This window comes from Cnephaeus nilssonii (genome assembly GCF_951640355.1).
Source record: "Cnephaeus nilssonii genome assembly, chromosome: 4".
NCBI classification, from domain to species: Eukaryota; Metazoa; Chordata; class Mammalia; order Chiroptera; family Vespertilionidae; genus Cnephaeus; species Cnephaeus nilssonii.
Window position 1 is genome coordinate 45881423 of NC_137075.1, and position 14134 is coordinate 45895556.

At 40.5% G+C, this 14134-nt stretch overlaps 1 protein-coding gene across 4 annotated transcripts in view; it reads right to left on the bottom strand.

The window, feature by feature from the left end:
* The window catches only part of UBR1 (ubiquitin protein ligase E3 component n-recognin 1), a 151236-nt gene that overhangs the window by 101881 nt on the left and 35221 nt on the right, over window positions 1–14134 (bottom strand). For all 4 annotated transcript variants that reach the window (XM_079769305.1, XM_079769303.1, XM_079769304.1 and 1 more), the window contains 7 exons: window positions 10964–11102; window positions 9726–9788; window positions 9361–9484; window positions 8966–9073; window positions 8235–8323; window positions 5247–5345; window positions 4212–4369 (listed from right to left, as the gene is read on the bottom strand). In XM_079769305.1, coding sequence (XP_079625431.1) covers window positions 4212–4369; window positions 5247–5345; window positions 8235–8323; window positions 8966–9073; window positions 9361–9484; window positions 9726–9788; window positions 10964–11102 — 780 coding nt within the window. The remainder of the gene's footprint in view (window positions 1–4211; window positions 4370–5246; window positions 5346–8234; window positions 8324–8965; window positions 9074–9360; window positions 9485–9725; window positions 9789–10963; window positions 11103–14134) is intronic.

Here is a 14134-nt window from a genome sequence, read left to right on the forward strand (position 1 = left end):
AAGCTCCTTAGCACATTACAGTTACTAAAAAAGAACAGAAGCCAGGCTGGTGTGGCTCAATGGTTGAGTGCTGACCTATGAACCAGGAAGTCATGGTTCAATTCCTGGTCAGGACACATGCCCGGTTGTGGGCTCCGTCCCCAGTGTAGGAGATAGCCGATCAATGATTCTCTCTCATCATTGATGTTTTTATCTCTGTCCCTCTCCCTTCCTCTCTGAAATAAAAATATATATTTTTAAAAAAGAACAGAGGACACTTGTGAGAGTGAGTTAAAGAGAAACCTAGAACCGTATCTGTTGAACAGGTGCTCAAAATATGTTCACTTTTCCTTTTCCTTGTCATCAGAGATATCTCTATTTAGGTAAGGATGTAGAAGAGAACTTGTAAGCATCAAAAGAGTGTGAAAACTTTAAAGTTGCCTTCAAAACCAGGATCTCTTGAAGTTTTATCATATGGGTATGCAGGGATATGCTGACTCTAAATTATTCACCATAGAGAGTAACTATGATCAGAGATCCATAAAATAAAATATGATGAGACAATGATGTGATAATGCATCTCTTCTCTGGATATAAAAATAACTCAGTTACAAAAGTACTTCACAGTAATGAGAGCCACGGTAAAGAGAATTTTCCTGTACAGTAGACCAAAAAATGATGAATACACTAATTTAACACTGATAACTATAAGCACTCCATTGGACTTTTTGTATATTTTTTGTTTGTTTTGCCTAATACATAATTTATGCAGAATTTGTGAATCACAATAGCTAAATGGTGACTCACTACTGAATTCTTCCACCATCTCTACTTGTCCTGAAGATGTGATACCATAATCATTTACTGAACTTTAAAGATTTATATGTCATAATCATATTTAGAAATTTGAAAAGGACTGGAAGCATTTTCCTCAGTAATATCAAGGATCCAAGGCATACTTCCAGAAATCTTTCAAATGTATTTTTTAAATAGATTCAACTATTTCTAGGTTGGTTTGGAAGTCTATTTGTTTCCATCTCTCTATACCCTACATGGTCACTAGAAGAAGTGGACAAAATTTGATTATTCCCCCTCGGGACTAGAAATAATTATGTCATGGAGTCCTTCATTTTAAATAGCAAACTAGAGGGAGAAACCAAGATGGCGGCATAGGTAAACACCTAAACTGCTGCCTCGCACAACAATATCAAAACTACAACTAAAAGACAAAACGTACACCATCCAGAACCACAGGAAAGCTGGCTGAGTGGAAATTCTACAACTAGAAGGAAGGAGGAAAGCACATTAAGACTCAGAGAAGCTGCAAAAGGCTGAGGTATGGAGACGCGCACGCGTGGAGAGGACGGGCGGCTGACTGCATGGGCACCTGAGGGCGCGGCTGGCTTTCTAAAGCGGGAGGGAGACAGAAGCTCCCGACTGCGCCGAACTCCAGTCCCAGGCGAGACTCTGGGAACCCAAACTCATTTGGGGGGAATCTGGACTGTCAGGAAAAGAAAAAGCACACTGAGACTCAGGGGAGCTGCAGAAGGCAGAGGTCCGGAGGTGCGTGCGTGCAGAGAGGATTGACTGCTGAGTGCATGGGCAGCTGAGTGTGCGGCTGGCTTTCTAAAGCGGGAGGGAGATGGAAGCTCCCGACTGCACTGAACTCCAGTTCTGGGTGAGTTTCTGGGAACCCAGACACATTCGGGGAGAAACTGGACTGTCTGGCAGCAGGCGAAACTCGAGGGTGGCTTTCTCTCAGAGGTGTTTGCAGCGATTACCGAGAGACACTGAGACCCAGGGCCCTCATAGGACAGGGCTGATGGGAAGCCAAGGCTGTCTGCTCCGCCATGAGACTCTTCCCCATCCAAGCTAAGCATAGAGGCTTTTGCAACTCTTCTCCCATAAGGGTGTCTCCAGCACAGAAGTTCTCCCAGCGTAGACACAGCTGATCCTCACAGCCAATTGGCCTGGAGGTCAATTCCTCCCAGTGATACCAACAACAATCAAGACTTAACTACAACTAGGCTGTGCAAACAGTCCACAAAGGGGTGCACCAAAAGTGTCCACCTCAGGTAACTGGGGAGGCTGAGCCACTGGGCCATATAGGACACCTACCACACAAAGCTACTCTACCAACTCAGGGAAGCAGCAAAAATGCGGAGACAAAGAAACAGGTCACAAATGAAAGAAATGGAGGAAAGCAAACTACTGGATATAGAGTTCAAAACCACGGTTATAAGGTTTTTCAAGAATTTCCTAGAAAAGGCCAATAAATTTAGCGAGACCCTCGAGGATATGAAAAAGGATCAACTAGAAATGAAGCATACACTGACTGAAATAAAAAATATTATACAGAGACCTAACAGCAGACTAGAGGACCGCAAGAATCAAGTCAAAGATTTGAAATACAAAGAAGCAAAAAACACCCAACCGGGAAAGCAAAAAGAAAAAAGAATCCAAAAATTTGAAGACAGTGTAAGGAGCCTCTGGGACAACCTCAAGCGTACCAACATCAGAATTATGGGGGTGCCAGAAGAAGAGAGAGAGCAAGATACTGAAAACCTATTTGAAGAAATAATAACAGAAAACTTCCCCCAACTGGTGAAAGAAATAGACTTACAAGTCCAGGAAGTGCACAGAACCCCAAACAAAAGGAATCAATCCAAAGAGGACCACACCAAGACACATCATAATTAAAATGCCAAGAGCAAAACACAAAGAGTGAATATTAAAAGCAGCAAGAGAAAAACAGTTAATTACCTACAAGGGAGCACCCATACCATTGTCAGCTGATTTCTCAACAGAAACTATGCAGGCCAGATGGGAATGGCAAGAAATATTCAAAGTGATGAATAGCAAGAACCTACCACCAAGATTACTCTACCCAGCAAAGCTATCATTCAGAATTGAAGGTCAGATAAAGAGCTTCACAGATAAGAAAAAGCTAAAGGAGTTCATCACCACCAAACCAGTATTATATGAAATGCTGAAAGTTATTCATTCTTTAAGAAGAGGAAGAAGAAGAAAAAGGTAAAGATAAAAATTATGAACAGCAAATACATGTCTATCAACAAGTGAATCTAAAAATCAAGTGAATAAAAAATCTGATGAACAGAATAAACTGGTGAATAGAATAGAATCAGGGGCATAGAAAGGAAGTGGACTGGGAATTCTCGGGGGGGAAAGGGTGTGGGGGGGTGCGGGAAGAGACTGGACAAAAATCGTACACCTATGGATGAGGACAGTGCGGGGGAGGTAAGGGCAGAGGGTGGGGTGGGAACCAGGTGGAGGGGAGCTATGGGGGGAAAAAAGAGGAACAATTGTAATAATCTGAACAATAAAGATTTATTAAATTAAAAAAATAGCAAACTAAGTGAAATATATTTTATCTTAATATAGTCTTAAAAGAAAGGAATTTTTTGAAGTTTATGACTTATTGAATAGTTGATATTACAACCCTTATAATATTCACCATTTATTTCTAAAATAAATTTCCTTTTAGGTCCAACATTCCCAAGATTTATCATATGATTTCTATTTTAGTTTAAAAAGAAACTCTCAACTTTCTTCAAGGAGAAAAACTTAAGAAACCACTGATGAATATCAATAACTTGGTTACATGTATGAAATAGGGAGTTAAAAAGAAATTCACGCCCTAACCGGTTTGGCTCAGTGGATAGAGCATTGGCCTGCAGACTGAAGGGTCCCAGGTTCAAATCCAGTCAAGGGCATATACCTTGGTTGCAGGCACATCCCCAATAGGGGGTGTGCAGGAGGCAGCTGATCAATGTTTCTCTCTCATTGATATTTCTAACTCTCTATCCCTCTCCCTTCCTCTCTGTAAAAAATCAATAAAATATATTAAAATAAAATAAAAAGAAATTCACACCAATCAGATCATCTGAAACTATGCCCGAAGAGACTATACAGGAAGGACAGAACCAAAGTACAGAAGTGGAACTGAGTGGAAGGCATAGTAATTATGATGGAGATTCATTTAGTGACCCTAAGTTACTGTGACAGGCCCCTTCTTTATTAACTTGGTTTTAACTCTATAAGAAGCCTTCACTTAAAACATTTATTAAGATGAGACAGTAAGATTTCTTTTTACTTCTCATTATAAAGTGAATCTTAGATAACCAAAAGCATCAGAGGTTTATTTACAAGGCAGAACAAATAAGCACAGTGTGTTTAATAAGTACCCTCACCTTTTGACTCGAACAACTTACTTTAGATCACATATAACAGCATATACTCTTCCCAATTTGTCCTGGCTATAACCCTGGAAGTTGAATTTGTTGTTCCTATCCAAGTACTCAGGCAAAACTTCTAGCAAAGTTTCAGTAATGACCGAAATAACATTCTGCTCTTCAATAAGATGTCGAGCCTGCAGAATATTTCAAATGTTGTCTTTAGTATTAACTTAGAAATAACTCAGTGAGTTATTTTTAATATGTTTACTGAACATCAAACACAATCCTTAGTCTCACAGAACAGCAATTTCTGAGAAGCTATTTTCTAAAAGTAAAAAATTCCCTATTCCTCAATAACTAGAAAACACCTGTCTGGACACCCCAAACCCATTACTAAGATTATTTATATAATGCTTACCATAGGCAATCACACAACGAGCAAAAATAGAACAATCATAGATATACTTCATAACTTCTATCACATTATTATTTATTATGGCACATCTCCCTAACTCCCAGTCCACTATCTCTTCCCATCCTTTTCTCTGGACTTCGAAATGGGAAAGTATAGTTAGCCAAACTGTCCAAAAGAAATAGGAAAAAAAGTAGTACAAAAAGAAAGCAGATTCCTCCACTCTCCTCCCAGGTCTAAACAGCACTATATCTCCCACAATGCTGGAGTCATACCCTACACCTGCTTTATCTTAATCTATCCACTCACCCCAATAACTAAAGGACAACAACAAAAAAGCAAAAAAAAAAAAAATTGGTATTGAAAAGGCATTGCTCCTAAGTTACTCTTAAAACTGAGAAATAAACTCTAGAATTCACGTGTAAGGATCAGGACTTTAAGACAAAGGCAGTGTCATCATTCCCACTTCACAAGTTACCTTGTCTTGGATACCATTAATATATTATTCACATGCAGATACCACATATTATTCAATTTTCCAGATGAAATTAGCTCAATATAATGATTTTGACATTGTTTTGAATCAACACTAAGCAAAATTCTTAAAAAACACAACAAGTTTTACTTAGAAAGATTGCAAAGAAGTTATTAATACATACCAGAGTAGGAACAGTAAACATTTGAACTGACAGTGCAGTTACAGAAATACTTCTGTCATGATCATCACTGATATATTCTTTCTGCAGCTGTTTATAATACTGAAAGATATAATAAGTAATAAGTAGAGAATCAATTAAAAATGACTACTGAAAACTTAAAAATCCCAATTTTAACAGCTGCTGCAAATCTGTTTCTATATATAGATGACAAATATTATAATTCCTATTTCTTGATAGGAGATAATATGGTCAACAAAAATATATTAGAAAGAAAATAATGAACGAGACCAAACATGAATTCAACTGTACAATCTCACAGAGTTGGAAGTGAGAACGATAAAAAAAAAAAAAAAATGCAGCCCTTGCTGGTATGACAAAGTGGTTAGAGCATCAGCCCACTCACCAAAGGGTCATAGGTTTAATTCCTGGTCAAGTATTCAATCCCCAGGGCATGTACAAGAGGCATCCAATCGATGTGTCTCTCTCATCTCTCTCCTTCCCCTCCCACCCTCCCTCCTACTCTCTCCAAAAATCAATGGAAAAAACATCTTCTGGTGAGGCTTAAAATAAATAAATAAATAAATAAATAAATAAATAAATAAATAAATAAATAAATGTTAAAAACAAACAAACAACAAAATGCACAAAACACACAAACACAGGTAAAAAATCACAGAGGACTGCAATGGGGCAGTATATCCTTCCTCCAAATAAGATCTGGGGCAGTCGCTAGCAAATTCTATCCCAATGGTATAGGGCAGTGGTCGGCAAACCATGGCTCGCGAGCCACATGCGGCTCTTTGGCCCCTTGAGTGTGGCTCTTCCACAAAATACCACGTGCGGACGCGCACGTACAGTGCGATTGAAACTTCGTGGCCCATGCGCAGAAGTCGGTTTTCGGCCTGGGCAAGTCTATTTTGAAGAAGTGGCGTTAGAACACTCAAGGGGCCAAAGAGCCGCATGTGGCTCCCAAGCCGCGGTTTGCCGACCACTGGTATAGGGCATGGGCTATATTCCAAGTACTTATAAACTGATATGAACCAGAAAACTAACCAATTAGATTCAATCTAGCCTTAAACAGAATGGATGCTGGCTGTACATAATTTCTTATCCCTACTGGTGCATACCAGCTGAAAATAAACCCTGATATACTGGGAGACCAAAAATAATAATACATTCAGTCATGTATCAAGCATAGTGTTAGATCCTTGATCTACATATTTAATTTTATCCATTAGAATTCCCATAGATTTTAAGAGGTACCCATTGCATACAAAAAATATCATCTTAGTAAAGAGAACTGATTTTGTATAAGAAAATAATTTCCTTTCAGATTATACATATGGTTCAATATTGTATCTCTAAAGAATTTTCTAGAAAAGAGTTGACAACCTGAGTTGTCATCACCTTTCAAGAAACCAAATGTCTTAGTTACTTTTAACAATCTACTTCTAAAATTCAGGGATTGAGGGATCTTACCCTACAGTATCATTTGCCTTTAACAATCATTATTTCACTTTCTGCTTCCAGTTCTATCCTGGGTCCTACCTCTGCCCTGTTTTAAGTTTTACAGAACTGCCTGCAATTCAATATCAGAGGAACCTAACTAGTATTTATTGGATACCTTACATAAGGCAAAACAGAACTCTTGCCCACATAATTCCTGCCTCCCTTTAGCATTTTTTTTAAAACATCCTTATATGCAAATGGTCATTACGCACTCATGCCGTCACGACTCACACACCTCAACAGTGGGATGAGAGGAATGGGGATCAGCCAGGCACAAATGAGCTCGTGAGAGAGGAATGGGGACCAGTCAGGCTACAGCCTGGGAGAGGAACAAACCGCCTCCCCTGCAGTCCCAGGCGCCAGGAGCTGTGCCTGCAGCCTGGGAGAGGGACAAGCCACACACCCCGCGGTCCCAGGCGCCAGTGGCTGGGGCTGAGGCCCGGGAGAGGGACAAGCCACCTGCCCTGCGGTCCCGGGTGCCAGTGGCTGTGCCTGCGCCTGCGGCCCAGGAGAGGGACAAGCCGCACGCCCCGCGGTCCTGGGCATTTGTGGCTGCGGCCCAGGCGAAGCCGCCCACCCATGGTCCCCTGCGGCTGCGGCCGGCCCAGGGGGAGGGAAGCCCGGGTCCTGGGTGCCGGCCGGAGGAGGGAATCCTGGGTCCTAAGTGTGGGGCGAGGCAGAGGCAGTTAGGGGTGATCAGGATGGTAGGGGAGCAGTTAGGGGCGATCAGGCAGGCAGGCAGGCAGAGGGTTTAGGGGCGATCAGGCAGGCAGGCAGGCGAGCGGTTAGGAGCCAGCGGTCCCGGATTGTGAGAGGCAGCCGGACATCCCCCAAGGGGTCCTGGATTGCAGAGGGTGCAGGCCGGGCTGAGGGACCCCCCCTCCACCCCACCCCACCGTGCATGAATTTCATGCACTGGGCCTCTAGGATATATATATATTTTAAATTTATTTCAGAGAGGAAGGAACAGGGAGAAATAGAAACATCAATGATGAGAGAGAACCATTGATTGGCTGCCTCCTGCACACCCCCTACTTGGGATCGAGCCTGTAATCTGGGCATGTGCCCTTGACTAGAATCGAACCTGGGACCCTTACATCTGGAGGCTGATGCTCCATCCACTAAGCCAAACTGGCCAGGGCACTTTAGTATTCTTATATGTTCCTTTTCCCTGCTATGACTTTCAACTAGTCACTTCTATTCTTATTATATTAACAGGCAAATGATTAGGAAGGATGAATGAACGTGGTAACTTTCTATTGTTCTGTCTTAGCAAATAATAGGTCATTTCCCACCTTTCTCCTCTCCCAGACTACTGTTTCCATACTATCAAATGTGAAAATAAAAAAATGTTTGACAAAAAAATGAATCATAAAATTAAATTCTGGATTCATAATTATCCTCTTTGTTTCTATTACTTTATTTATAAAATTATTTTCTATTTCTACTTATTGATATCTATTTATAAAGAGCAATTACCTTTACAAATTCCATAGCAAAGAATTTTTTGTATTCCATCTCCATAAAAAAACTGCTGAAGATCAATTCGTGAAGGATCTTACGGGCACCTATAAATCATTTTTGGGGGAAGTGGGGTAGTATCACCAAGGCAAAAAAAACATTCCAGCTATTAGAAGTGGCAAAATATAAAATTATTTCACATGCTAGTAGACCTCAAGGACTCAAATATGAGTAGCATTTATCACATTAATGTTTAATAGGTAGAATTTAAAATATATACATATATGGCCCTTTTCCTCTTTTTCTGTAGTTTTCTCACTACTTTATCTTACTTCATTCTACCTCTCCCAACATTTCTCCATTCTTTTTCATTCTATTTCACTCAAAACTACTCTTACTCTTTATTCTTTCCTTTTCCATCCCCTTTAGCCTTTTTCTCTTACCTTTCACTTTTTGTTCTTTGTTTAGATTTATAAAAATGAATATTAGTACAGCTTTAATAATGGCACTACATACATATACATACTTCTTTTACTGATCCTGATTAAGTGAAAAGGCACTATAATTAAAAGGCAGTATCCCCGAGTTTCAACACAGAAGAATACATATTGATTGGTTGATCTTACCTTAACGTTTATCTTATAAACCAATATCATTGATATTAGTAAACAAAAGAGATCATAGCTCCATTTTAAGGTCATAATCTTCCTTTGCTTCATAGCAAACAGCATAAGCAAAGATCCACCTACCTTTATAAAGCTTTGCATCCCAAAGCATTAACCTGCTTATGAGACAGGGATTTTCAGAGCCAGGTTCTTCTCTAAGGCATGCTTGGCAAAAGATCTGTCTAAAATCACCTACAAAAAAAAGCCATCACATAATATTTACTCTTATAACATTTCTCCCAAAAGTATGTTTCCTATAGCATGTGAAAAAAATTAACATTAATCTTCAAACATTTGATAACAAGGACAATTCTGTCAACATCATAGAATCAAGAGCCAATATAATATTCTTTACAGTACTTGAAATGCATTTCTGAAAATTAATCAAAATATATTTAAAACGAAATTTTATTTTATACTTAATATTTTAAATTTGTAGCTATTTAAAAAAACAACACAGTATTAGACTATATGCTTACTTGAATAGCTCATAATTTTGTTCATCCAGGAGCCAAGACGTAAAGCAAATTTTTGATGAGCCATAACTTCAGAGTGTAATACTTCTACATGAAGTGGATGTTGAGAGACATTTTCTGAATGACTCTACAAATAAAAGGAATATAAAAAAAAACACCTAGTTTTAAAAGTTTTGTTTTAACTAAGTAATCTATTCTTTAAAAAAGAAATTACATGACCATTGCAGTTCAAAATCTCTGAGTCCAAATGCATCAACCCTATCTTTACTTAGGAAGCAAAACCCATTTCAAAAAGATAGTTGTTTTACTTGGGTTCTTATAATGTGCATTCCTCTTACGTTCTCTTTGTCCCTAATTCAGAAAATTACCTTTATATCTTCCTTTGCTTCCTGGCAAGCAGCAAAAGCACCAGCTTTAACAGCCCGACGACCCTAATTATAGACAAACATGAGAATTAAATAGCAGAATGACAATCCCAATCAATTAGTAATATAGAGCCCAAAAACCTAATGAGTTCTTAATTATTAATCATTTGTCGACTGCCTAAAAGTTCAAAGATGAAAGATAATCACAAATGTTTAACACCTTTGGGTAGTTCCAGAACTTTTAATACCACTAGTAGAGAATTTCTATACGTTAGGATTTAGATTTCCTGCCTAGCAAGATGTCAGTTCTTTACTTTTTGTAGTGTACTCTATTTCCGTCTGATAATAATAACTGTGGTTTACTAAACTCCTGCTATATGCTTTAAATACTTCTCATGCATAGCTCCAGCTGGTTTGGGTCAGTGGAGAACAATGGCTAGCAGACTGAAGGGTACCAGGTTTGATTTCAGTCAAGAACACATGCCTGGGTTGTGGACTTGATCCCCAGAAGGGAACGTGCAGGAAGCAGCCAATAGATTCTCTCTCATGACTAATGTTTCTTATCTCTCTACCCCTCTCCCTTCCTCTCTGAAATCAATAAAAATAAATAAATAAATACTTCTCATGAATAAACTCGAAGTTCTTCAGCATGTGTTGCATAACACACTTAAGGTCCACTAGTGAGTTAGAGTTGTGGCCAGGATGTTGTTTCCTCAAGCCCTAGAATCACTACACTAATTACTAATGCCATGCTGCTTCTTTCACTATATTACACTCCTCTCTAGGGCAGGGTAGTGTTAGTCTTTCTATACACCTGAGGAACTCATTGCTTTGGATGGAAATGAAATAAAAGCTGAGCCATAAATCAATATTATTCTAAAAATCGTTTTAATGAATGTTAAAACCTCAGAAATGATCCACTTCTAATAATTCACACATTTATTCATTCATTCAACAAAAATTAGAAACTGAAGTTGAGCCAACATTCTTTACTCTTTGCCAAATACATTCAGCCACCTTTCTAATTACTTAGACTAAAAGAGGAAAGTTATAATTATCTACAACTATGATACACAAGTAGAAAAGTCAAGTTTTAACCAGTTTGTGTAGGATATAAGAAATGGGTGAAGAAGATGGTTGTACCTAACACGATACTAAAGCACTTGGCAAGGGCTCAGTCAACACCTAACTTCCAGGAACTGATATAAGACAGTACAATAATTCAAATGAAGCTCACAAACCTCTTTGTCTATGGCAGTGGTATGCAACTGGGCCTCTGCAAGCTCACAATCAAGAGCTCTTTGTAGACTGTATATGACATGGTCATATGAATGGTGTTCGTCATTAAAAAGGACACAATAGTATCTTTCATTTTTCTCCCTGTTTAAAAAATAAGATAAGCATTCAGAATTGCAACAAATAAACAAAGGAAAATATGAAAAATAAGCTAAAATGATATATGACATCTGTACCAAAGCAGCATTGTGTAAGTTCTTACATATGAGAAAGTACCACTATAATACTCATATAGGAAATTATTTTACGTAGTACAGTACTGTGGAATTTTAAAAACCCTAATACAAGTATTACCTTTTCCATGACTTTTCCCAACTTTTTTTTATTACTTCTAGATACAGATGATTACTGTCAGTTTATTTATTTTTTTACTTTCTTAAAATATATTTTTATTGATTTCAGAGAGGAAGGGAGAGGGAGAGATAGAAACATCAATGAGACAGAATCATTAATTGGCTGCTTCCTGCATGCCCACTACTGGAGACCAAGCCTGCAACCCGGGCATGTGCTCTGACTGGGAATCTAACCATGACCTCCTGGTTCACAGGTCGATGTTCAACCACTGAGCCATCATGGCTGGGTGTAGATTATTATTGTCAGTTTAGTGGCAGGAACACAATGAAAGAGGAAGGGAGAGGGAGAGAAAGAAACATCAATGATGAGATAGAATCATTGATTGGCTACTTCCTGCACGACCCCACTGGGGATTGAGCCCACAATCCGGGCATGTGCCCTGACGGGGAATCAAATCATATCTCCATGTTCATGGGTTGACGCTCAACCACTGAGCCACACTGGCAGGGCTATCAAACATTTTTTAATCTTCAAGACCTGGGCTAAAGAGAGACACTGTGCCCAAGTCCCTACCTTTGTTCACAACCTCCTGGGAACCTGGAAGTTGGTCCAGGCCAGTGTCATGGTTTTAATACCACTCAACTCTTGCTAACTTCTCATCTTGACAAAGAAAGGCCTCAGACTCAGAACCTTCAAGCAGGCAATAATAGTAACATTTTATTAACATTTAGTTTTTATTGATTTATTTTTGTTTTACCTTATATTTCTGGTTTTACAGTACATTTAAGTTTTTTTAAGTATATAGATTTAAAGTGTGGGCACTGCCATTTGACTGAGTAAGGAACCTTATAGACATTTGGGTGGCTTAGGCTTTTAATCTTGTTGAGATGACAATACCTCTTACATCTCTAAGAAGAGTAGAATGTCTACATTTAAGACTGGTGTGAGGATCTTATAAAACATGTGAAAACAGTTGTCATGGGCTACACAAATTTAGATATTATCAGTTTTCAACAGTTTATATAATACTAGAGGCCCAGTGCACGAAATTCGTGCATGGAGAGGGGGGTTCCCTCAGCCCAGCCTGCACCCACTCCAATAGGGGACCTCTCAGGGGATGTCCGACCGCCGGTTTAGGCCTGATCCCTGTGGGTTCGGGCCTAAACCGGCAGTTGGATACTCCTCTCACAATCTGTGACCGCTGGCTCCTAACCACTCACCTGCCTGCCTGCCTGATTGCCCCTAACCCCTCTTCCTGCCTGCCTGATCGCCCCTAACCTCTCTGCCTGCCTGCCTGATCGCCCCTAACTGCCTCTGCCTGCCTGCCTGATTGCCCCTAACCTCTCTGCCTGCCTGCCTGATCGCCCCTAACTGCCCTCCCCTGCCGGCCTGATCGAGCCCCCAACTGCTCTCCCCTACCGGCCTGATCTCACCCCCAACTGCCCTCCCCTGCCAGCCTGGTTGCCCCCAACTGCCCTCCCCTGCCAGCCTGATCTCGCCCCCAACTGCCCTCCCCTGCCGGCCTGATCTCACCCCCAACTGCCCTCCCCTGCCAGCCTGATCTCACCCTCAACTGCCCTCCCCTGCCAGCCTGGTTGCCCCAAGTGCCCTCCCCTGCCAGCCTGATCTCGCCCCCAACTGCCCTCCCCTGCCGGCCTGATCTCGCCCCCAACTGCCCTCCTCTGCCGGCCAATTTGGTTCTGATTGGTCAGTTTCTATGCCAGTCAGCGTCAAAAGCTCCGCCTCCTAGGCAGCCATTGGCTCCTTACATTCAACCAGATTTGGTTCTGATTGATCAGTTTCTATGCCAGTCAGCATCTCTGGGCCTATCAACGGGGCCTGATCAGAAAGGCAGGGCTGATCAGCAGCTCCAGTGGAGGCCTGGAGAGAAATGGAGGCGCGGCTGTTGGCCAGGCTGGGAGAGAAAGAGAGGCAAGTTCTGATCAACGGCTGCCACAGAGGCTACGGATCAGACCCTGCCTCTCTGCAGGCCTCTCTCTGGGCCTGATCCGCAGCCCCCTAGGCAGTCAGTGCTGGGTCAGGGTGCCAGCAGCGGCCCAATCAGTGCTGGGTCGCCACGGCAACCCAGCACTGACTTCCTGTCTGGTTAAGCCTTTAGTCATAACGGTTGTTATGACCCTGGCTCTTTATTATATAGATTATATAGATGCTTTACAATGCGCTCAATTATTGATCCTCATAACTCTAAGAGGAAGATTTTCTTGGGTCTCTTATAGCTTAGGATATGGAAGCTCAAAAGGATTTCTTCATGGTCACAATGCCAATAAGCAGTGAGAAGGATAGAACTCAGATATGTGAATCTGAAGTCCAATGAAGCCTCCATATACATCCACACTCAAGCAACTCTCCCTTTTTAGGCAGGCAGATTGTTAACTAGTATTTTGTTGACCAACATAATTCTTAAATGGGTTTAACTGATGATATCACATATTTGAAATTAAAACCTTTGTGGACATAATCTCTGATGACCTGCACTTTCCCTAGCAGTTTATGGGCCCAGCAAGAGGAAAACAGTATGTTTATTGTCTTTATAAACTTAAATTCTTAATTTTCTCTCCTAAAATAAAACAAACCATAAAACCTAGTAAATTCAAAGAAGAATAATAGATTTGTGATTAGATTTACCCACAAGGCCCAAATTATATCTTCATATCAGGTCTAGAATTCCCCTTTGCATTTGTAAGTTAAGAGCAAATATTATAGTCTCAGAAAACTTATTTATGGCTATTCCTGGAATTCCTGGATTTGGGGCTTAAAGGTGTTAAATATCTACAACTGAAATAATCCTAGATACCAAAGAA